The sequence below is a fragment of the Hemitrygon akajei genome, chromosome 21 (genome assembly GCF_048418815.1).
Source record: "Hemitrygon akajei chromosome 21, sHemAka1.3, whole genome shotgun sequence".
Lineage (NCBI taxonomy): Eukaryota > Metazoa > Chordata > Chondrichthyes > Myliobatiformes > Dasyatidae > Hemitrygon > Hemitrygon akajei.
Genome location: NC_133144.1, coordinates 19,690,039 through 19,712,975, shown reverse-complemented (window position 1 = coordinate 19,712,975; position 22,937 = coordinate 19,690,039). Strand labels below are relative to the sequence as shown.

Below are 22,937 nucleotides of genomic sequence, written 5' to 3'. Positions count from 1 at the left end.
TACCAGGCCGTGATGCAATTAGCAAAGATCACCATCATCAGTAATTCTTCTCCTGGTGGTTGATCTGGTCAATTGTGGGTCTTGAGATGACTGAAGAGGCCACAAGTCCTATTGCAGTGTTGGCAGGTGTAGGTCACTGAAGTGGTGGCGGATGTAACTGGTTGGGTCTTTCCCAGTCACTCCTTACGATGAAGCCAACTAGACTCAGGGCAACAGTGGAAGTATTCTTTGAGCTGTGCAGTCCCCTCATAGACAGTCCTTCTCCAGCTTTCCCTAACCTGTGCTTATTTCTCCCACCCATTCAGGTTGATGTGGCACTTCATCAGGTGGGTCTTGATATTGTCCTTGAACCGCTTTTCCTGTCCTCCAGGAGTGCACCTTGCATCCTTGAGTTGGCCGAACAGGAGTTGTTTAGGGAGGCGGGAGTCAGGCATACAGATGATGTGGCTGACCGATCGCAATTGGTGTTACATCACGATTATGGGTATGGAGTTAATGTTAGCTTCTTCCAGGATGCTGGAGTTAGTACACCTGTTCTTCCAGCTAACTCTCACAATCTTTCGGAGGCATCTTTGATGGTAAGTTTCTAGGGATTTTATGCACCTGCTGTATGTTGTCCATGACTCTGCTCTATATAGCAAGGAGGGGAGGACTATAGCTTTATAGACCAGAATCTTAGTGTTGGTCTTGATATCCCAATCTTCAAAAACCCTCTTTCTCAGCCTGGCAAAAGCTCCACGCGCACAGCCTATTCTGTGATTTATTTCTGGGTCAATGCTGGCTCGTGAAGGAAGAAGCCTGCCAAGATATGGGAAATGATGAGTGTTTTCCAGAGGGGTGTTGTCAACTTGGATGCCTGGAGGTTTAGGAGCTTGAGCTGGAGCAGGTTGGTGCAGTACTTGGGTTTTCTTGACGTTTAGATCAAGTCCCAGGAGCTGGTATGTTCAGGCAAAAGCATTCATTATGCACTGCAGGTCCGCCTCAGAGTGAGCTACAATGGCATTGCCATCTGTAAATGTACTCTCCACCACACATCTATAACAGTTTGTCGAAGTTTTAGATGCCATGCCAAACCTTTGCCAATATCCAAGGGAGTAGAGGAGCTGCCGTGCTTACTTGTAATGACACTTACTTGCTGGGCCCAGGACAGATCCTCTGAAACAATAACACTGGGGAATTTAAAGTTGCTGACCCTCCCCACCTCTGATCCCCCAGTGAGGACCGGCTCACCTGTCTCTGGTTTCCTCTCCTGAAATCAGTAACACCTCCTTGGTCTTGCTGACATTGAGTGAGGCTGCTGTTATGGCACCACTCAGCCAGATTTTCAATCTCCCTCCCATATGCTGATTTGTCACCTCCTTTGATTCAACCAACAACAGTGGTGTCATCAGCAAACTTAAATGTCTTCCAAAGTGTGCTTAGCCTCACAGTCATAAGTATAAACCTAGTAGAGCCGGGGGCTAAGCACACAGCCTTGTGGTGCACCTGTGCTTGTGGTGATTGTGGAGACGTTGTTGCCAACCCAAACTGACTGGGGTCTGCAAGTGAGGAAATCAAGGATCCAATTGCTCAAGGAGGTATTGAGGTCAAGGTCTTGATGCTTATTGGGTGTGATAAGTTTGACTGCCAAGCTGTAGTCAAAAAAGAGCATCTTGATGTATGCATCTTCGCTGTCCAGATGTTCCAGTGTTGAGTGAAGAGCCAATGAAATGGCATCTGCTTTGGACCTGTTGTTCAGATAGGCAAACTAGAATGGATACAAATCACTTCTCAGACCAGAGTTGTTATGTCTCAGCACCAACCTTTCAAAGCCCTTCATCACAGTGTATGTGAGTGCTACTGGATGATAGTCATTGAGGCAGGTTACCACGTTCTTCTTGGGCACTGGTATAATTGAAGCCTGCGTGAAGCAGGTGGGTACCTCAGACTGCCAAAGGAGAAGTTACAGATATCAGTGAATACTCTAGCCAGATCTTTATTGAGTACTCAGCCAGGTACTGCTGTTGGACTGGATTCTTTCTGTGGGTTCACAGAACCCACATGAAGGATGCTCTTATGGCAGCCTCAGAGACTGAAATCACAGGACCATCAGGGGCTGTGGGAGTTCGAGAAGGTATTCAGCTCATCTGGAAACAAATGCTTGTAGTCACCTATGCCGCTTAGTTTCACTTTGTAGAAGGCAATAACATTCAATCCTTGTCACCGCTGTCAAGCACCCTTCAATGATTCGAGTCGATTGCAATTTCACCTGTGAAACAATTGGAGATCGTACCCAGACCTCTTGTATCTTATTTGGTCGCCAGATCTGAATGCCGCCAATCTGGCTCTCGGCAGATTGTAGATCTCATGATTCATCCAGGGCTTCTGTTGGGGAAGACTAAATGATTTTGTGGGGGCACACTCATCTATGACTGTTTTTATAAAGAACGTGACAACCATGGTGTATTCCTTCAGATTCTCTGATGAGTCCTTGAACATTTCAAGCCTGGCTTGTCCACAGAAGGCAAAGAGTGGTTGTAGAGGGGTCATATTCTGCATGGAGGTCAGTGACCAGTGGTGTGCCTCAGGGATCTGTTCTGGAACCCCTTCTCTTCGTAATTTTTGTAAATGACCCGGATGAGGAAGTGGAGGGGTGGGTTAGTAATTTTGCTGATGACACAAAGGTTGAGGGTGTTGTGGATAGTGTGGAGGGTTGTCAGAGGTTACAGCAGAAGACTGATAGGATGCAAAACTGGGCTGAGAAGCTGCAGATGGAGTTCAACCCAGGTTAAGTGTGAGGTGGTTCATTTTGGTAGGTCAAATATGATGGCAGAATATAGTATGAATGGTAAGACTCTTGGCAGTGTGGAGGATCAGAGGGATCTTGGGGTCTGAGTCCATAGGACACTGAAAGCTGCTGTGCAGGTTGACTCTGTGGTTAAGAAGGTATATGGTGTATTGGCCTTCATCAACCGTGGGATTGAGTTCAAGAGCAGAGAGGTAATATTACAACTATATAGGACCCTGGTCAGCCCCCACTTGGAGTACTGTGCTCAATTCTGGTCACATTATAGGAAGGATGCAGAGGAGATTTACAAGGATGTTGCCTGGATTGGGGAGCATGTGTTATGAGAATAGGTTGAGTGAACTTGGCCGTTTCTCCTTGGAGCGACAGAGGTGACCTGATAGAAGTGTACAAGATGATGAGAGTCATTGATCAAGTGGATCGTCAGAGGCTTTTTCCCAGGGCTAAAATGGCAAACATGAGAGGGAAATTTTAAGGTGCTCAGAAGTAGGCACAGAGGAGATGTCAGGGGTAAGTGGTTTTTTTTTAAATGCAGAGGATGGTGAGTGCGTGAAATGGGCTGCCAGTGACAGTGGTGGAGGCAGAAATGACAGGGTATTTTAAGAGACTGCTGGATAGGTACATGAAGCTTAGAAACACAGAGGGCTATAGGTAACCCTAGGTAATTTCTAAAGTACATACATGTTCGGCGCAGCATTGTTGGTCAAAGGGCCTGTATGGTGCTACAGACTGTCTATGTTTCTATGTAACATACCCAGTCCACAGACTTGAAGCAATCCCATAGCCACTCCTCTGCCCCCCACCACGACCTTTTTGTTGTTCTCATCTCTGCAGCCTTGCTCTTTAGCCCCTGCCTGTATGCAGGTGGAGAAGGACAGCCAAGTGATCAGATTTCCCGAAATGCAGTCTGGGCATGGAACAGTCGGCATTCCTTACCTTCGCATGGAAGTTATCCAGTGTGCTGGAGCCATGGTGTGCCGGTTATATGCTGATGAAGTCCCGGACTATGATTTGAAATGTGACAGGGTAGAGGGTTCCTCGTCTGCTGATGCCACCATCTAATATCTCGAGTGCCTGATTACCATTGGGTTTCAGTGGTATGTCAACTGCAGTCAGGATCATGGAGGAGAACCCTCTTGGTTGGCGTTTAATCATCAGATGTTCCAGGTCATGGAAACAAGAGTATGACAAAGCTGCCACATCCGAGCACCACAGAGAGCTTATCATGAAACACAGACCCCTCTTTCTGCCTTCTTGGAATCAGCAGTTTAGTCCATCCCACGTATTGAGAAACCTTCTGATCTGATTGCAGAATCTGGTGCGCTTGGAGTAAGCCACGTCTCCGTGAAACACAGAACACAGCAATTCCTCATTCCCCCGATTTAACAATCTTTTCCCTTGTACTTAAATTTTCTCACGGTAGAGTTTTTAAGTTGTTGGCTGCTCCTGTATGTTTAATTTTAACAATTCATGTAGAAGAGTGGCAGACTGATGAATGGAAAGTATCTTCCCCAACTGCAGGACTACCCTAAAGAGCTTGGTAATTAAGTGTAATCGCTAATAAGCATACAGCATCATCACACTGCTGTTTGCTTGGCTGACCAAATATCCACAACTTACTGTAGATTCCGGACTACAGAGCGTACCTGATTAAAAGCCGCTGGCTCTAATTTTAGAAATAAAATCAATTTTTTACTTGTACAGGCCGCACCGGATTTTAGGCCGCACCGGATTTTAGGCCGCACCGGATTTTCGGCCGCAGGTGTCCCACGTTGTAATATGAGATATTTACACAGAAAGATATTACACGTGAGGATTTTTTAACTTTTAATTAAATCCATATGGTAACATAAACAAATACATATTGCAAATGCTTTTTTTCGAACCGTGCCTGTAACGCGGCTACTTTTAAATATACGTTGCGTATACTTCTTTACTGAACAACATTCCAATATCTCCTAACGACTGGTAAAAAATATATATACTGCAGTCTACCAGGAAAAGTTATTGATCACCTTTAACTTAAAAGCAGCGTTTTCGCTCCGCCGCTCGCCCCCCTCCTTCCCGTTTATCGCAAACCGGTATCCCACAAGACGCGGCGAAACCGGGTGTGACATCATAGCATCCCGCGATGTAGTACAGAAAACAAATATAGTTAAAGCAGTTCTAACTTTAACTAACAAATGAATTACTAAGCGAAAATATTATAAACTAAATAACTGCCATAAAGGCAGCACAATGCTTTTCTTCGAGTGTTTTCCATGTTGATGAGGGTGAGTACAAATGACTGATTTACAATAATTTAATTGTGAAAGTGCGCTTGATTTATCGTACAATTTCATTGGACCTCTGTGAACTACTCATCAATTTTATTGGTCTACTGTTACGAGGCAAAATGTTTTTGGCGGCATGAAAAAAAATAATGCATTAGCCGCTCCGTATTAAAGGCCGCAGAGTTCAAAGCTGTTCAAAATGTGGGAAAAAAGTAGCGGCTTAAAATCCGGATACATGTTACTTAAGAGATGCTTGGTGCTGGGAAAATTCTGTGCCCTTCTTCAAATTAGATTGCAAGGTTGTTTTTTTGTCCACCTGAGACAAGACATCAGTTTATATCTCATCAGTAAACTGAAACACTGTACAATACAGCACACTGGAAAAGAACACACCAGAGACTGCAGATGCTGGAATCTGGAGCAACAAACAATATTGCTGGAGGAACAGCAGGTCAAGCAGCAACTGTGGGGAGGAAGGAATTATCAAGATTTTGGCTGGATACCATGCATCAGGACTGAGAGTGGAGAAGGGAGATGGCTAGTATAAAGAGGGAGTGGCAAGACAGGAGCCTGATGTGATTGGTTAACTGAGGAGGGTGCAGGATGATGGACAGATGGAGCCAGGCAGGGGAGGGAAGGAATGTAGCTGGGAGATAGTGACAGGTGGATGGTAGATGGAGGCAGACAAAAAAGGCAGATGAAACGACTTCCATCTCCACTAATCTCCCCACTCTGATGCTGAGCCGTCAGTCCTCTGTAGAGTCTTTGCTTTGTACCCCTGCACTCACACCTCACCCTTACTTATCAGAGTCCAGCAATGGCATCCTTTATTCTGTTGCTCATCACCCTTCAAGAGCTGCCTCCACCTTCACCCTCATCCCTCCTAGCTCCATCTGCCTCTTTCGTTTTGTCTGCCTCCACCTATCACCCACCTGCCTTTATTTCTCAACACTACCCCTCACCATTACCCTTCACCCGTCCTCGGTCTACCATCACCTCAGACTCCTGTCTCGCCACTCCTCTTCCCTCTTTAATTACAGTCCTAATGCATGTATTTTCTTTCCACCCCTCACCCCACAGATGCTGCTTGACTCCACCCTCCCCGAGCTCCTCCAGCAGGTTGTCTGTTTACCCTAGAGTGGGATTTGAACTTTCTGACTCAGGTGATTGCTCTTTATATGGAACTGAGGTGAACGTTTAACAAGGATTACCGTCTGCAAATACAGACTAATGACAGGGACACAACACCTCTAGCCAGACATACAAACACTGGAAGGAAAGGAATTGTTGGATGTTTCAGGTTAAAACCTTGCATCAGGACCCAAAGCATTGACAATTTCTTTCCTTCCACAGAAGCTGCTCAACACACAGAGTTCTTCCAGCAGATTGATTGTTGTTCCAGATTCCACACCTGCAGTCTCATAGAAAAACCTACAACACAATACAGGCCCTTTGGCCCACAATGCTGTGCTGTACTTAGAAATTACCTAGTGTTATCCTTAGCCCTCTATTTTTCTAAGCTCCATCTACCTATCCAGGAGTCTCTTACAAGACCCTATTGTATCCGCCTCCACTACGGTTGCCAGCAGCCCATTCCATACACTCACCACTCTCTGCGTAAAAAACTTACTCCTGACATCTCTTCTGTACCTACTTCCAAGCACCTTAAGTCCTGTGTCTTTGTAAAAGCACAGGAGCACTCAGTAGATCAGACACCATCTGTGGAAGGAGAAATAGAGTTGATGTTTCAAGTCAAAGACCCTACATCAAAATCAACCTGGTTTTCTCCTTTCCCAGCTCTGATCAAAGGTCTACAATCCTGAAACATTAACCCCATTTCCATTTTCACAGATACTGCCTCCCCAGAATACTTCCTGCATCTTATGTTATTTTAGATTTCCACCAAATACAGTTTTTTTGATTTGCTGGTTAGATCCATTGCCTGATGGCATTCTCCACAACAGCACTGATGTCTTCCCTCATACATTATAGTCCACATGCAATGTACCCCAGGTACCAAATGCTTCTATACAGATGCTTGAAGTACTTAGACCTTTAATTAGTCAGACTTTGTTACAGTAATAGCATCATAATTCCTAGTGTATTAGACACTAGTGTAGTAAATTAAATGACAGACTGGAATCAAATAGTTGTACTGAAACGGGTTACAAATGGAATTCAAAATTCTTATGATGTAATACAGTAACCAGTACCAATTAAATTGCTCTAGAAATAAAGGTGTAGAATGGGTATGTAGAGTAACCGGAATGTGTTAATTGGTAGAAATTAAATTAAATAAACTTTGAAAGCAAAAGGTAACATTTTCTGACCTTTGTGTCAGAAATTCTTTACAAATTCTTCTGACCTGTATCAATATGGCAGTGTCCCATTGCATGCACCATGTGTTGACTCTCCCCATTCTTTTGCTGAAGGAAAGCGTTGGCTATTCTGTGCACTTCTGCAAAGGTGCTGGGGTCTGCAACATCACAGGCGTTTACCATCTTATTAGCGGTGTACAACGCTTGGTAGCTGCGCTGATTCTCAGTGCCAAGGAACTGGATAGGGAAAGTGAAGCAGACAAAAAGGAGATATTAATACTCCAAACTTTATTTGCACATCAATTGGGGGCTTTTGGACAGAAAATGTTGAACTAGAAGGAATTACATGCAAAATCTTACTGAAAGTGATATGCCTTCTTTTAAAGTATTTTATTCACTTTCCAACACCTCATTCAAATACCTTGAGCGACTGACATACAAAAAAAGCAAGCAGCTAGAATTTAACTGTGAGACATGAGTTCACAACTGTACTTGGTATTTTGCTTCTCTAATTACAGCAGTTGCAAGCAGCTGATTCAAGACACTATATAAATGCATGCCTTTATTTTCTATATTTTAATATATTTCAAAGTTTCAAAGGTTCATTTGTTATCAAAGTATACAACTCTGAAAATCTTCTTCTCCGGCTAGCCGTAAAGCCAAGAAAGAAAAGCAAGGCAGCACAATCATCAACCCCCAAATACCCCCTCCCTGCACAAAAAATACAAACAAAAATGGAACAAGCACATCGACCCCCAAATCTCTCTTCCCACACAAAATGAAACAAAAACAGATCAGGCATATCAATCCCCAAATCCCACTCCCCACACAAAAAAATGAGAAAGATGAGGTGAATTTCACATTCCTATGCACTCTTCACCCAAAAGTACATTATTTATTATTATATACATTATTATTGTTGGAGGAACAACACCTTATATACCGGCTGGGTAGCCTCCAACCTGATGGCATGAACATTGACTTCTCTAACTTCCGTTAATGCCCCTCCTCCCCTTCTTACCCCATCCCTGACATATTTAGTTGTTTGCTTTTTTTCCCTTTCTCTCTGCCCATCACTCTGCCTGTTCTCCATCTCCCTCTGGTGCTCCCCCCCCCTTCTTTCTCCCGAGGCCTCCCGTTCCAAGATCCTTTCACTTCTCCAGCTCTGTATCCCTTTTGCCAATCACCTTTCCAGCCCTTAGCTTCATCCCACCCCCTCCGGTCTTCTCCTATCATTTCGCATTTCCCCCTACACTTATGGAAACTTAGAAAATAGGTGCAGGAGTAGGCCATTCGGCCCTTCGAGCCTGCACCGCCATTCAGTATGATCATGGCTGATCATCCAACTCGGAACCCTGTACCTGCTTTCTCTGATCCCTTTAGCCACAAGGGCCACATCTAACTTCCTCTTAAATATAGCCAATGAACTGGCCTCAACTGTTTCCTATGGTAGAGAATTCCACAGATTCACCACTCTCTGTGTGAAGAAGTTTTTCCTCATCTCGGTCCTAAAAGGCCTCCCCTTTATCCTTAAACTGTGACCCCTCGTTCTGGACTTCCCCAACATCGGAAGCAATCTTCCTGCATCTAGCCTGTCCAATCCCTTTAGAATTTTATACGTTTCAATAAGATCCCCCCTTAATCTTCTAAATTCCAGTGAGTATAAGCCTAGTTGATCCAGTCTTTCTTCATATGAAAGTCCTGCCATCCCAGGAATCAATCTGGTGAACCTTCTCTGTACACCCTCTTTGGCAAGAATGTCTTTCCTCAGATTAGGGGACCAAAACTGCACACAATATTCTAGGTGCGGTCTCACCAAGGCCTTGTACAACTGCAGTAGAACCTCCCTGCTCCTGTACTCAAATCCTCTTGCTATGAATGCCAACATACCATTTGCCTTTTTCACCACCTGCTGTATTTGCATACCCACCTTCAATGACTGGTGTACAATGACACCCAGGTCTCGTTGCATCTCCCCTTTTCCTAATCAGCCACCGTTCAGATAATAATCTGTTTCCCTGTTCTTGCAACCAAAGTGGATAACCTCACATTTATCCACATTAAATTGCATCTGCCATGAATTTGCCCCTCACCTATCTAAGTCACCCTGCATCCTCTTAGCATCCTCCTCACAGCTAACACCGCCGCCCAGCTTCGTGTCATCCGCAAACTTGAAGATGCTGCATTTAATTTCCTCGTCTAAATCATTAATATATATTGTAAACAACTGGGGTCCCAGCACTGAGCCTTGCAGTACCCCACTAGTCACTGCTTGCTATTCTGAAAAGGTCCCGTTTACTCCCACTCTTTGCTTCCTGTCTGCCCACCAGTTCTCTAAGCACATCAATACCATACCCCCAATACCGTGTGCTTTAAGTTTGCACACTAATCTCCTGTGTGGGACCTTGTCAAAAGCCTTTTGAAAATCTAAATATACCACATCCACTGGCTCTCCCCTATCCACTCTACTAGTTACATCCTCAAAAAATTCTGTAAGATTCGTCAGACATGATTTTCCTTTCACAATTCCATGCTGACTTTGTCCGATGATTTCACCTCTTTCCAAATGTGCTGTTATCACATCTTTGATAACCGACTCTAGCATTTTCCCCACCACCGATGTCAGGCTAATCGGTCTATAATTCCCCGGTTTCTCTCTCCCTCCTTTTTTAAAAAGTGGGGTTACATTAGCCACCCTCCAATCCTCAGGAACTAATCCAGAATCTAAGGAGTTTTGAAAAATTATCACTAATGTATCCACTATTTCCTGGGCTACTTCCTTAAGCACTCTGGGATGCAGACCATCTGGCCCTGGGGATTTATCTGCCTTTAATCCCTTCAATTTACCTAACACCACTTTCCTACTAACATGTATTTCCCTCAGTTCCTCCATCTCACTAGACCCTCTGTCCCTTACTATTTCCGGAAGATTATTTATGTCCTCCTTAGTGAAGACAGAACCAAAGTAGTTATTCAATTGGTCTGCCATGTCTTTGTTCCCTATGATCAATTCACCTGTTTCTATGTTTCCTACAGTACTTCACAGAATTCTCCGGGGTTATTTTGATAGCAGTATGCATTCCATCTCAGCCCAATCTCAATCAGGCTTTAGATGATCTGAGCAATTGGATCAACATGCATGAAACAGCGCACCCTAAAGCCTTCACCGTCGTTTTGGGAGACTTTAACCAGACCAGTCTGAAAAAAAATCACTAAGCAATTACCATCAACAGATCACTTGCAATACCAGAGGAAAGAACACACTGGACCATTGCTACACCACCATCGAGAATGCCGACCGTGTTATTCCAGGCCCTCACTTCGGGAAGTCTGATCACCTAACTGCACTTCTACTCCCCGAGTATAGGCAGAGACTGAAGACTGCAGCACCAGCAGTGAGGAGCAAGAAGGTTTGGACAAGGGAAGCACAGGAGCGCCTACAGGACTGCTTTGAATCGGTGGACTGGACTGTATTCAGGGATTCATCTTCGAACCTGGATGAGTATGCTGCAGTTGTTACTGACTTCATTAAAACCTGTGTGGATGAGTGTGCCTATAAAGACTTGCTGTACAACCCCGAACCAAAAGCCGTGGATGAACCAGGAGGCATGTCGTCTGATGAAGGCTAGATCTGTGGCATTCAGGTCTGGCAACCCAGGGCTGTACCAGAAAACCAGGTATGATTTGCAGAGGGCTATTTCAAGGGTGAAGAGACAATTTCAAATGAGGTTGGAGGCACTATAGGATGCACGGCAACTCTGGCAGGATTTGCAGGACATTACTCTCTACAAAGCGAAACCCAGTAGCATGAATGGCAAAGATGCTTCACTACCAGATGAACTCAACGCCTTCTATGCCCACTTGTGAAGATCCCTGCTGCACCTGATGACCCAATGATCTGTCTCAGAGGCCAATATTAGGCTGTCTTTAAAGAGAGTGAACCCTCACAAGGCAGAAGGTCCAGACGGAGTACCTGGTAAGGATCTGAAAACCTGTGCCAACCAACTAGCAGGAGTATTCAAAGACATTTTCAACCTCTCACTGCTATGGGCAGAAGTTCCCACTTGCTTCAAAAAGGCAACAATTATACCAGTGCCCAAGAAGAATAATGTGAGCTTCCTTAATGACTATTGCCCAGTAGCACTCACATCTACAGTGATGAAATGCTTTGAAAGGTTGGTTATGACTAGACTGAACTCCTGCCACAGCAAGGACCTGGACCCATTGCAATTTGCCTATCACCACAATAGGTCAACAGCAGGTGCAATCTCAATGGCTCTTCACACGGCTTTAGACCACCTGGACAACACAAACACCGACGTCAGGATGCTGTTCATCAACTATAGCTCAACATTTAATACCACCATCCCCACAATCCTGATTGAGAAGTTGCAGAACCTGAGCCTCTGTACCTCCCTCTGCAACTGGATCCTCGACTTCCTAACTTCCTAACTATCTGTGCGGATTGGTGATAACATATCCTCCTCGCTGAATATGAATATTGGTGCACCTCAGGGGTGTGTGCTTAGCCCACTGCTCTACTCTCTGTATGCATATGACAGTGTGGCTAGGCATAGCTTAAGTACCATCTATAAATTTACTGACAACATAACCATTGTTGGTAGAATCTCGGGTGGTGACGACAGGACGTTCAGGAGTGAGATAGGCCAACTAGTGGAGTGGTGTCACAGCAACAACTTGGCACTCGAATTGCAATATACCTATGTTGAATAGATTAAAAAACACACACTCAATGAAAGGGCTGATTGTGGACTTCTGGAAGGGTAAGATGAAAGAACACATACCAATCCTCACAGAGGGATCAGAAGTGGAGAGAGTGAGCAGTTTCAAGTTCCTGGGTGTCAAGATCTCTGAGGATCTAACCTGGACCCAACATATCGATGTACAGGTGGACCCTGTTCTTTGTATGTTCGCTTTACGACAGCTCACTGTTACGAAACACCTACATTAGTACCTGTTTTCGCTAACCAAAGAGGATTTTCGTTTTTACGAAAAAAAGACGCCCGCTTTATACGTGTGTTACCCTAAGAAAGACCACCATGACCGTGAAGCCTTGTGCGGGCGGTTGTGTGTGCATGCGAGTACGTGCCGATTTTTTTCTCCACATCGATTTTGGTTCGCTGTCTTCCCAATTTTGATAAGTGAAACTACACCACACATACAATACTTCTATTTTATATAGGCTGTATATTTATCATATCATTCCTGCTTTTACTATACGTTCCTATTATTTTAGGTTTTATGTATTATTTGCTTTGATTTGGTAGGTTATTTTTTGGGTCTGGGAACGCTCAAAAATTTTTCCCATATAAATTAATGGTAATCGCTTCTTCGCTTTACGACATTTCAGCTTACAAACGGTTTCATAGGAACACTCTACCTTCGGATAGCAGTGGAAACCTGTAGTTATAAAGAAAGCAAGGCAGCAGCTATACTTCATTAGGAGTTTGAAGAGATTTGGCATGTCAATAAATACACTCAAAAACTTCTACAAATGTACCGTGGACAGCATTCTGACAGACTGCATCGCTGTCTTGTACGGGGGAGGGGCTACAGCACAGGACCGAAAGTAGCTGCAGAGGTTTGTAAATCTAGTCAGTTCCATCTTGGGTACTAGCCCACAAAGTACCCAGGACATCTTCAGGGAGTGGTGTCTCAGAAAGGCAGCGTCCATTATTAAGGACCTCCAGCACCCAGAGCATGCCCTTTTCTCACTGTTACCATCAGGCAGGAGGTACAGAAGCCTGAAGGCACACACTCAGCGATTCAGGAACAGCTTCTTCCCCTCTGCCATCCAATTCTTAAATGGACATTGAACCCTTGGACACTACCTCACTTTTTTAAAAAACATATACAGTATTTCTGATTTTTGCGTGTTTTTTTAAAAATCTATGCAACATACGTATATTGCAATTTATTTATTTATCGATTTTATTTATTTTTTGCTTACTTCTCTTCTATATTATGTATTGCATCAAAATGATGCTGTTAACAAATTTCACGTCACATGCCGGTGATAATAAACCTGATTCTGATTCTGAAATGGCACAAAGATTTTGTGTTCCAAGTCTGCTGAGTGGAAGCTGGACTCAGAACTTTCTGACTCCATGGCAAGGATGTCACAGGCAAAATAACACAGACATGCTGCATTTATTGCTGACCAAGAAGTCATTCCAGTAAAGCCCATAAAACCATATAACAACTACAGCATGGAAACAGGCCATCTCGGCCCTTCTAGTCCGTGCCGAACACTTACTCTCACCTAGTCCCACTGACCCGCACTCAGCCCATAACCCTCCATTCCTTTCCTGTCCATATACCTATCCAATTTTGCTTTAAATGACAATACTGAACCTGCCTCTACCACTTCTACTGGAAGCTCATTCCACACAGCTACCACTCTCTGAGTAAAGAAATTCCCCCTCATGTTACCCCTAAACTTTTGCCCCCTAAGTCTCAACTCATGTCCTCTTGTTTGAATCTCCCCTACTCTTAATAGAAAAAGCCTATCCACGTCAACTCGATCTATCCCCCCTCATAATTTTTAATACCTCTATCAAGTCCCCCCTCAACCTTCTACGCTCCAAAGAATAAAGACCTAACTTGTTCAATCTTTCCCTGAAACTTAGGTGCTGAAACCCAGGTAACATTCTAGTAAATCTTCTCTGTACTCTCTCTATTTTGTTGACAGCTTTCCTATAACTTTCCCATAACTAATAGTTTAGATTGTTCATGCTCTTACAAGATCTGCGTTAACTTAAGGGCATCTCTACCAGGGACTAAGGCAAGCTTGGGTTTCAATGATTAAAAAAAAGTTTTAACTTTATAGCATAGCGAATAGACTTAAAACAGTGACATCAGACTTTCAACAGAGAGATTCAAATCCTTAACAGTCACTTGCTTCTCTCCATCTCCAATTCATTGATCACAGCCCATAAGCAAATCTCAATAAACTGACTCTGGAAGATCTGATCTTTGGCATGTAGACACCAAAGTCAAAGTCTCAACAAAGACAAGTCTCCTGACCACAACTATTTACTTTTATCAAGTACTTCCACTGTCCTTTCTAAACAGAGATGAGAATTCAAAGCAATCCATACCTTTGCCATGTCCAAGAGGATTTCAAAGTCGATGAGTAGTTCATGAACATCCCTGTTGAAAACTACCAGCTCAGCCTTGTGGAGAACAAAGTTGCGCTGTGGGTCAGGGGGTGCGATCATAGAGCCCTGGCCTGCTCCGAAGAGTCCATTGCATGCCAGCTCTACATACAGCTCCCAGCTGCAGTGAGGAAAAGAGAAACATACCTCCAGTTAAACGTGTTGTCTCCTCCAATAAAATTCACTGACTACAATTGCAGAACTGGACAAAGTAGATATGAAGATCAGTATGTGCAAGAATATTAACTACATTACTTATTGAAGAGATGACTAAGATTCTAAATTCATCCTTCCACTATATCTAACTCTGGCAACTTTCCTTTTACGCAGAGCACTACGCCAAAATTACCATAATCAGTACACTGGTCCCAAATTAAGGGGAAAAGGGACAAGCACCGAAGACTGTGTCTAACTAATTCAAGACTAAGGAATGATTTTCTATTAAATTTTATCTGAAATAATAAAACACTAAATGTTCCTACCATGGAACTGCAGGTTAGCTATTGATTTCATTAAGATAATGCTAAAGACTTCGCTTCAAGTGAACAAACAAAAGCTATTAACAGCAAGTGAAGAAACGGCATTTGCACATCAAAGTCAACATAAGCTGGTTACTGCATTAAAAGATGTCAATACTAAAATGGATTAAAACAACTGTAGAAACAGTTGGGCTAAAACAGATTCCTATAATTATAGACATTTTAATAAAACAAACTAGAGATGATGCTGTGCTCTATGGCACTTACCCAAAAGATGCCAAATTGTTCATTTACAATAGTACCCTTTGCCTTTTATTACATCAAATAGCAAGAGAATCTTAAAGTATATAAAAGCTTTCTCCAGATGGTTAAGATTGCTGACCTATGAGGTTCTTCATCTGTCAGGTTCTCTGAGAGGATGTAGCTAATCTTCTCCCCTTCTTTAGTAAGGCCCTGAAGACAAATTATTATATTTTAAACAGTTAAGATAACACAAGAAATATCAACTCCCCTTTAATGAACATTTAGGGTTTGACACAGATCCAGCAAATAGACTGTCTTCTTTCCCCTAGAGATCAAATCAATGAATGACCAATGCCTCCATCGTTTCCCATGTATTTAATGCTATTCCTGTGTTAACCAGTACTTTAACTTGTACCATCTATTTGTTGTACTCATGTATGTATATTACAACATACCACAAAGCACAAGTTTAGTTGCTTCCTTTGGTCAAAAAAAAAAGAAAATCACTTCCAGAAAAAGCAAATGCCTTGGCATTAACTTTTCACCAGGTCAGTAATCAATGAAAACTATTGCAACACATCTTATCTGCTCTAAAATATCATAACTGAATAAGATCGTTCGATTCTATACATTAGTTCCCAGTTCATTTCAGTTCATGATGAGTTAACAGACCCAAATTTGACCAATTTATCAAATATTAACCCAGGTTTACAAGGTTAATGATATGATGTAAAAGTTTTATAAACAAAGTTTGTGAACATTGCATTGTTGAGCTTATCTAAGTATGTCTAATTTTACAATCCAGCTAAATCACAAGTTCATGCTTTATAACAGTCTTGTCAATTCATTGGGAATTCAGAAGTGCCCAAGTACAGTTACTCCACTTAACTTCAGAAAAAAAATATACAGTACATGTTTGTTTTAAATACATACGCCTATAAAACTACAGATGCTGGAAATCTTCAAAGTACATTATCAAATTATGTACTCTATATGCAACCTTGAAATTCGTCTCCTATAAGGCAGCCACAAGAAACAAGAAATCCAATAAAACCCATTAAAAAAGACCAGCAGATACCCCATGTGCAGAAAAAGCTCCTGAAAACAATGAAAGTAAGCAAATTAATTCAGAACTGAAGTTCACAAAAGTGAGTTCAAATCCGAAATAAAAGCAGAAAATACTTAAGCATTCAGAGGGTTAGGTAGCATCTATAGAAGCAGAATTGACATTTCAGACTAAAGAGTTTTAAAATCAGGACCATTTCTCCCCCCCCCCCCAGGTGCTGCCTGACTTCATGACTGTTCCAACATGTTCTTTTTCTATTTTATATAGGGTTCCAATACCTGGATTTCTATTTGTCGCTGAACTGGCAAGACAAACAGATTGTAGTTTTTATATTTTTAGGTGTGCTTTACTACTTTGGTTACTAAATTTTGGGAGATGTTAACTAAACAAATAGATGAATTAGTGCATGCAGTTAAAGCATGCTTTAGTTTTTATTCAGTTTTCAGAATCTAGGCATCGCTGACAAGGTCAACATCTATTGCCCAAACCTAACTGGCCTGAGCTGCTGTATGCTTACTCCCTCAAAACTCTGTGGTAATTATTTCAGAGATTTGGACACAGGGACAATGAAGTAACGGGACTGGATTTACCAGGATCAGCATGCTGCATGACAAAGAGGAATGCTTAGGGGTTACAAGATGAGGTCAGGCAATGATCAGTCATAATCTTATTGAATGGCAAAGCACACACGAAAGGTTGGAAGCCCCACTCACTCTTTCACTTCTTATGGTGTTGCTGTGCACCTACTGTGCTTGCCTTTTTTAGTAGCTCAATGTTGCAAATTTGGAAAATGTCACCAGAGAAGCACAGACAAGTAACAGCAGCACATTTTGTAGATGATGCACAATAAAGCCATAGTGTGACTGTGGGGGAATAAAATAAAGGTGAATAGAGAGCAGGAGGGACTGGATTCCCTGGGTAGAGTTGAATTGCTCCATCACACTCCTGAATTGTAACAGAAAAATTCTGGGGCATTGGCAGGGGAGTCACTCTGACCTGCTTTTATAATCACAGTATTTATGCGGTTGGGATAGTCAAGTTCACAATCTGGTGACCCCAAATCCTTGGCTGCACCTTGCTACCTCTTGGGAGCAAGCACCCACCCCCCAAACATGTCAGTACTACAGGACTCGGCAATGGTAAGGTTATTGAGTAGCAAGAGTGGGTGGATAGATTCTGTCTTATTAGAGACGTGCATTGCCTCATACTTTTCTGATACAATCGTTTCTTACTATTTATCAGCTGATGCCTTAAAGTTGTCTAGGTCTTGATACTTGAAGGCACGGGATTTCCATGAGCTGAGGAGATGAACGTTGCACAATCAGTGAACATTCCTGCTTCTAGATGGATGGCTGATGAAGCAACTAAAGATGGTGGCTCCTATGACACTGCTGAAGAACTCCTGCAACAGAAAAGCTCCTGGGGCTGAAATGATCGATCTTCAGTAATGTTCATTTGTGCAAACTAATGGATGAAACTGTAAAGTTGTTCTCAGAGAGCTGGCACAACGTGATGGCTAAAAGGCCCCACTCTGTGCTATTGTAATTACTCTGCACTTCTGAGAAATACTCAAGTCTTTTTTTTTAACTGCAATACCATGTTCATCCTCCACCATCCTGTAACAGAAGATTCCCAATTCCCTTCTGGACAAAATATTTAGCGTTTTTTAAGGTTCTAATAAAGGAGTTTTTGCAACATAAGGAGTTATGCTAAGAAATCTGTACCAGAAATTTGTACCTGCACTGGGGAGTTGTCTTTCCAAACCATTGCTTCCCCTTCACTTTCCCACACAAAGTGCACCTCTTTGCCTTTCCATTCCTGTGGAATGGTGAATGTTACCCTGAACCAGGATGTCCACCATCTGTAATTTAAACAAAAGTTTAGTCAACAATTGTATGAATTAGAATAAGCTTAAATTTACAGGTTAACACTTTATACAAGTTCTGGATCATTTGTCAAAATATATTTTTATTTGACTGAATTTTCTTTCAAACTATACTGGCAAAACATTTTGGCACAATGTGCTCCATTAAACATGACAGAGATATACATTTCCTTTTATTCGACAGATTCCCGACCAAGCTTAACTCACGATTCAAGTTTCCCATTATGAAATGTAATAAAAAATAAAAATAAATGAAGGTTTGCAATTAATAAAAGTAACAAAAGTAAAAAATAATCTGACCTCTCTCTCCCCCTCTTCCCCCACCCCGCCCCCACACAATACTGGGGTGGTAGGAATCAATGGGGAGTTTTTCTTTATTTTCCAACTTATAGACAAATTCAGCTTAAGGATGCGTGCATGAGAATATGGGACTTATTTGCTACCTCTGGATGACCATAATTGAACACTTATAACATTTTTTCCCTGTTGCCTTATACATACTTACGTTGGTCCAAAAGAATCTCCAACTTTAGCAGCCTTAAAATTTCCCCTCACTGCCTCCTTATACGGGATACGTGACTGTGTCATAAAATAGGACAGCGATTCAACTGGACAGCGAGCACCAAACAGCCTGTAAGAAACAAATCGATACATCTTTAGCTGTTGCTGTACCATTAAAGGCACACTGCTTTGTATTTATTCTAAACTTACTCTAAACAACTTGTAAAATGTGCAAAGACAATTGCTAAGTGATGCACCATCAATAACTCTTGGAGACGTGAGTTAAGGTAGGCTTTTATTGGCTGGAAGAAAGCACAAGCAGCAAGTGATCACCACACAACATCCTGGAGACTGAGGGAGGGTCTGTGCCTCCAATCGCCTTTATACAGGGGTCTGTGGGAGGAGCCACAGGAGCAGTCAGCTGGGGGGGGCCATGTCCAGACAGGTATATGTAGTTCACCACACTAAGCAAAAGGAAATCAAACCAATACAGATGTTGGAAATGTGAAATAATAACAGAAAATGCTGTATATAGTTCAGGCAGTATCTGTGGAAAGAGAAATAGTCTTAAAGTAACACAGCACGGAAACAGGACCTTCTGCCAAACTGATCCATGCTCACCACAACACCTTACCTGCTACTACTCGTTCCTGTATTTGGCACGTAGCCCTCTAAGCTCTACCCCAAAATGTACTTATCAAATATAGCAAATGTAAATGTCCTACCCTGGTTTTTTTGTTCAAAATTCATACCTTACCTTTCCCCAAGCTGAAATCCATTTGCCATTCCTTATTCCATATCTCTCTAACTGATCAAGATCCCTTTGTAATTCATTGTAACCGGCTTCAACTATCAATGAGACCAAAAGTAACCTAGACTTGAAAAAGGATCTAGTGCTTTCCCAGTGGAGCAGTGTATATCAGCTAGATGGGATGAACAGTGGAAACACACATCAGGGAGAACAGGAGGTGTATCCATTTTGGTCAGCCACAGGAATTGGTGGTAGCAGAACACTGCATTCGCAATGGCCATAGGATTGACTTCAATGGCACAAAACTACTGTGCCACACATCGGCTTTTGGGACTGCTTGGTAAAAGAAGCTAATTGAAATAAAACTAGAGGAAATAGATTTGAACAAAGGTGAAGGTCTTGCTCTAAGAAAGAAATGGAATTCAATTGTAAACAAGATGAGGAAGTGGAAACCTGATTGGATGAGGTTAAACCAATCTGGAGGGAGGGAATGCAGGGGTCTAAATACCACCAGACTGGACATGCCCAGGCATCGTCCCTAAAGAAGGTGGCAGAGTTTGTCATTGAAACGCTGGTTATAATCTATACCTATACCCAACTTGAAGCCCAAGAAAAGTTTATTTATCAATAAGATCCTCTAATTCTAAAGATGGCACCCGAGGTTTTTGTGGACCTGGGGTAATCAATTTAATTTCTTCTCTCTTAATGTCTCTTTTTCCCTTTTCAAGGTGGCTGAGGTCCCGTCAATGTATGTGATTGACAGCTGCATTCAAACCAGCAGTGGGTTCTCGTTCTCAGAACTCGTTGAGCAGCTTGCATTTCAGGGTGTCGAGGTATGGCCTCGAAGACTTGTGCTTTCGGGGTATGGCCCTGTGGACAACCCGATTCCTTGTCGCTGTCACCGACTGAAGCATCACGAGGGATTGTAACATCGAGATAGCAATGTACGCTGATGTCATAAGAACAATTCAAATAAGCGACGCAGCAGATTGTAATATCAAAACAGCAAGCTGTTCGTCTCTCTCTCTCTCTCTCGTCTGTTGCAGGAGTGAAACCTCTCTCTCCCTTGTTAGTGAGAGAGAGCCTGTTTCAGATGTCAGTGTTGGAATGGACAGTACTTTTCGATTGACTCTAGATCATGGTCTCTGGGGGCTTTGCTGCTGCTTGCATGGGGGGGGGGCTTTGATATTTTTTGCTGGAGCAAGTGGGGAGGGGGAGGGTTGATACTTTTGCTGCTGTGTGTGCATGGGAGGGGGAGGGGGCCTTTGGGGTTCTAACGTGTCTGTCATTCATTCTTTGGGGTTTTTCTTTCCGAGTTGTTGATGTCAATCCGATTCTGAATTCACTTTGCTATCTCCCCCAAATTAACAATTCAGATCAATAACCCTTCAGAACTGGGAAGGTGAAATTAAACAAATAAAACAAAACAAACAGAAGGAAGAGGAGAGGAGAGTGGGCCATGGGAGAAAGGGAAGAGGGTGATAGGCAGGTGAGGAGAAAGGACAGGAGGCCAGAAAGGGGAACTCAAGAAAGAAGGGGGGGGGGGAATTATCAAAGTGGACAAAGTGAATATTAATGATAGGGTTAGGACAAGGTTATCCGGGGATAAGCTGTTAATGAAGTCATCCAGTTAATGGACAAATGAAGACAGAGGGGAAAATGTTTTTCTGTCCTATTCAAATAGTCTGGTCTATTGGGCATTTTCTTTAACTATGTATTTCACAGTTTCACAATGAGGAGGTTGGAGGGGTGGGGAGAACTGGACAAGGGAGTGCTTGGGAGCTGGGAAGATAAGAAACACAGGTCCAGTCAGAGAGGGTGGTGGCCAGGGGACCGGAGTGAGTTTAAAGGAGAGGTTTACAGTCGATGCTGAGCTCCTACTCCCCTCACTGCTTCAGATTCACCCCACTCCCATTCCCCTTCCCTCTTTCACCGGTCCAGACCCACCTCCACTAATACGTAGCCCCAAAAATGCCTCTCTCACCGGCACCCCCTCCCCCATTCCTCAGGACCCCTCCCCACTCACTCACCGGCCCCGCAGGTTGACATCCTTGAAATAAATCGGAGACAAGAACTTTTCCACCCGCTCCAGCGTCGCTCGCCGGTTCTTCAGCACCAAGCCGGCCATGGCGCACCGCGCTCTGCCGTCCCCCGGAGCAGAACGGGAGCGGTGTCCCGTTCCGGGCTCCACAGTCCCACCGCTCAATCGTCGTCCGTCCATCGCGATTTAACGGGACACGCCTGCAAATATTCAGCGAGCGCGTAACCGACGGCTGCAATAACTTCATAGCATTGCAAATTGTTCTCTTGTGAGGTTTTTTTTTTGTAAAATATTTTCTTTCTGTTCGCAGAACCCGAATAGGAAGTTTTACAATTGGCTGCTGGACTTTAATCACTGACGTGTATCAGAACCGGCGAAATCTGCTGCAGCCCCACAACAGGGAGAACAGAGTACACCTGTCTTTGCCCTCTCTTCAGCGGCTGCCCGCTTTTCCGCCTTAACTTCAAATTCCACCCAAAACTGCCCCGTTCTAAAACCAGATCTTTGATACCACAAACACAAGAGATTCTGCGGATGTTGGAAATGCAGAGTAACACACAAAATACTGGAAGAACTCAACGGGCCAGGCAGCATCTATGAAATTGAATAAACAGTCGACGTTTCGGCACATCGGATTTGGGATTGATTAGTAAGAGCAAATTAAAGGAGGGCAGGGGCAGGGGCAGGGGCAGGCGCAACGGCTATCGTCTGAGTGGACATAGGGTGGCGATCTTAGGCTTTAACTCTTCGACGCTTCCGCGAAGAGGAAGCAAAGGAAATAAAAGCTCTTTTTTCCCCTCTCATTCTCTTCTTTATATCTGCTCAATTAGGATAGTAGGGGATGACAAACAGGATAGGGAAATTCTCCTCTCGCGGATGTAGGAAGGCAGGGAGACCTCCAGTGTCCCTGACAATAACACCTGCAAGAAGTGGATCCAGCTGCAGCTTCTAACACTCCACGGTAAGGAGATGGAGCTTGAACTGGATGGAGGGGGTGATAGATAGGACATGTGGAAAGGCAGCTGCGCCCAAGGTGCAGGACACAGGAGACTGGGTGACAGTCAGGAAGGGGAAAGGGGTTACCGAGCCAGAGTACGCCTGTGGCCATCCCCCTTAACAACAGGTATATCGCTTTGGATACTGTCGGGGGGAGGGTGACCTACAGAAAAACGTCGCAGTGGGCGAGTCACTGGTGCGGAGTCTGCCTCCGTACTCAAAAGGGAAAGAGGGAGAAGGGACACGTTGTGGTGACGGGGGATTTGTTGGTTAGGGGGCCGGGCAGAAGGTTCTGTGGGCGAGAATGAGATTCCCGGCTGGTATGTTGCCAGGGATCGAGTCCTCCGCATTCTGCAGTGGGAGAGTGAACAGCCAGAAGTCGTGGTCCATATAGGTACCAATGACATGTAGGTTCTGCATA

The 22,937-nt window shown here is 43.5% G+C and overlaps 1 protein-coding gene across 1 annotated transcript in view; it reads right to left on the bottom strand.

The window, feature by feature from the left end:
• man2c1 (mannosidase, alpha, class 2C, member 1) overlaps window positions 1-21,810 on the bottom strand; it is a 106,267-nt gene extending 84,457 nt beyond the window's left edge. The window contains exons 1-6 of the mRNA XM_073024944.1: window positions 21,510-21,810; window positions 18,733-18,858; window positions 18,080-18,203; window positions 15,416-15,486; window positions 14,498-14,675; window positions 7,424-7,613 (exon numbers count right to left, since the gene is read on the bottom strand). Coding sequence (XP_072881045.1) covers window positions 7,424-7,613; window positions 14,498-14,675; window positions 15,416-15,486; window positions 18,080-18,203; window positions 18,733-18,858; window positions 21,510-21,700 — 880 coding nt within the window. The 5' untranslated portion in view covers window positions 21,701-21,810. The remainder of the gene's footprint in view (window positions 1-7,423; window positions 7,614-14,497; window positions 14,676-15,415; window positions 15,487-18,079; window positions 18,204-18,732; window positions 18,859-21,509) is intronic.
• Between the last annotated feature and the right edge of the window lie 1,127 nt (window positions 21,811-22,937).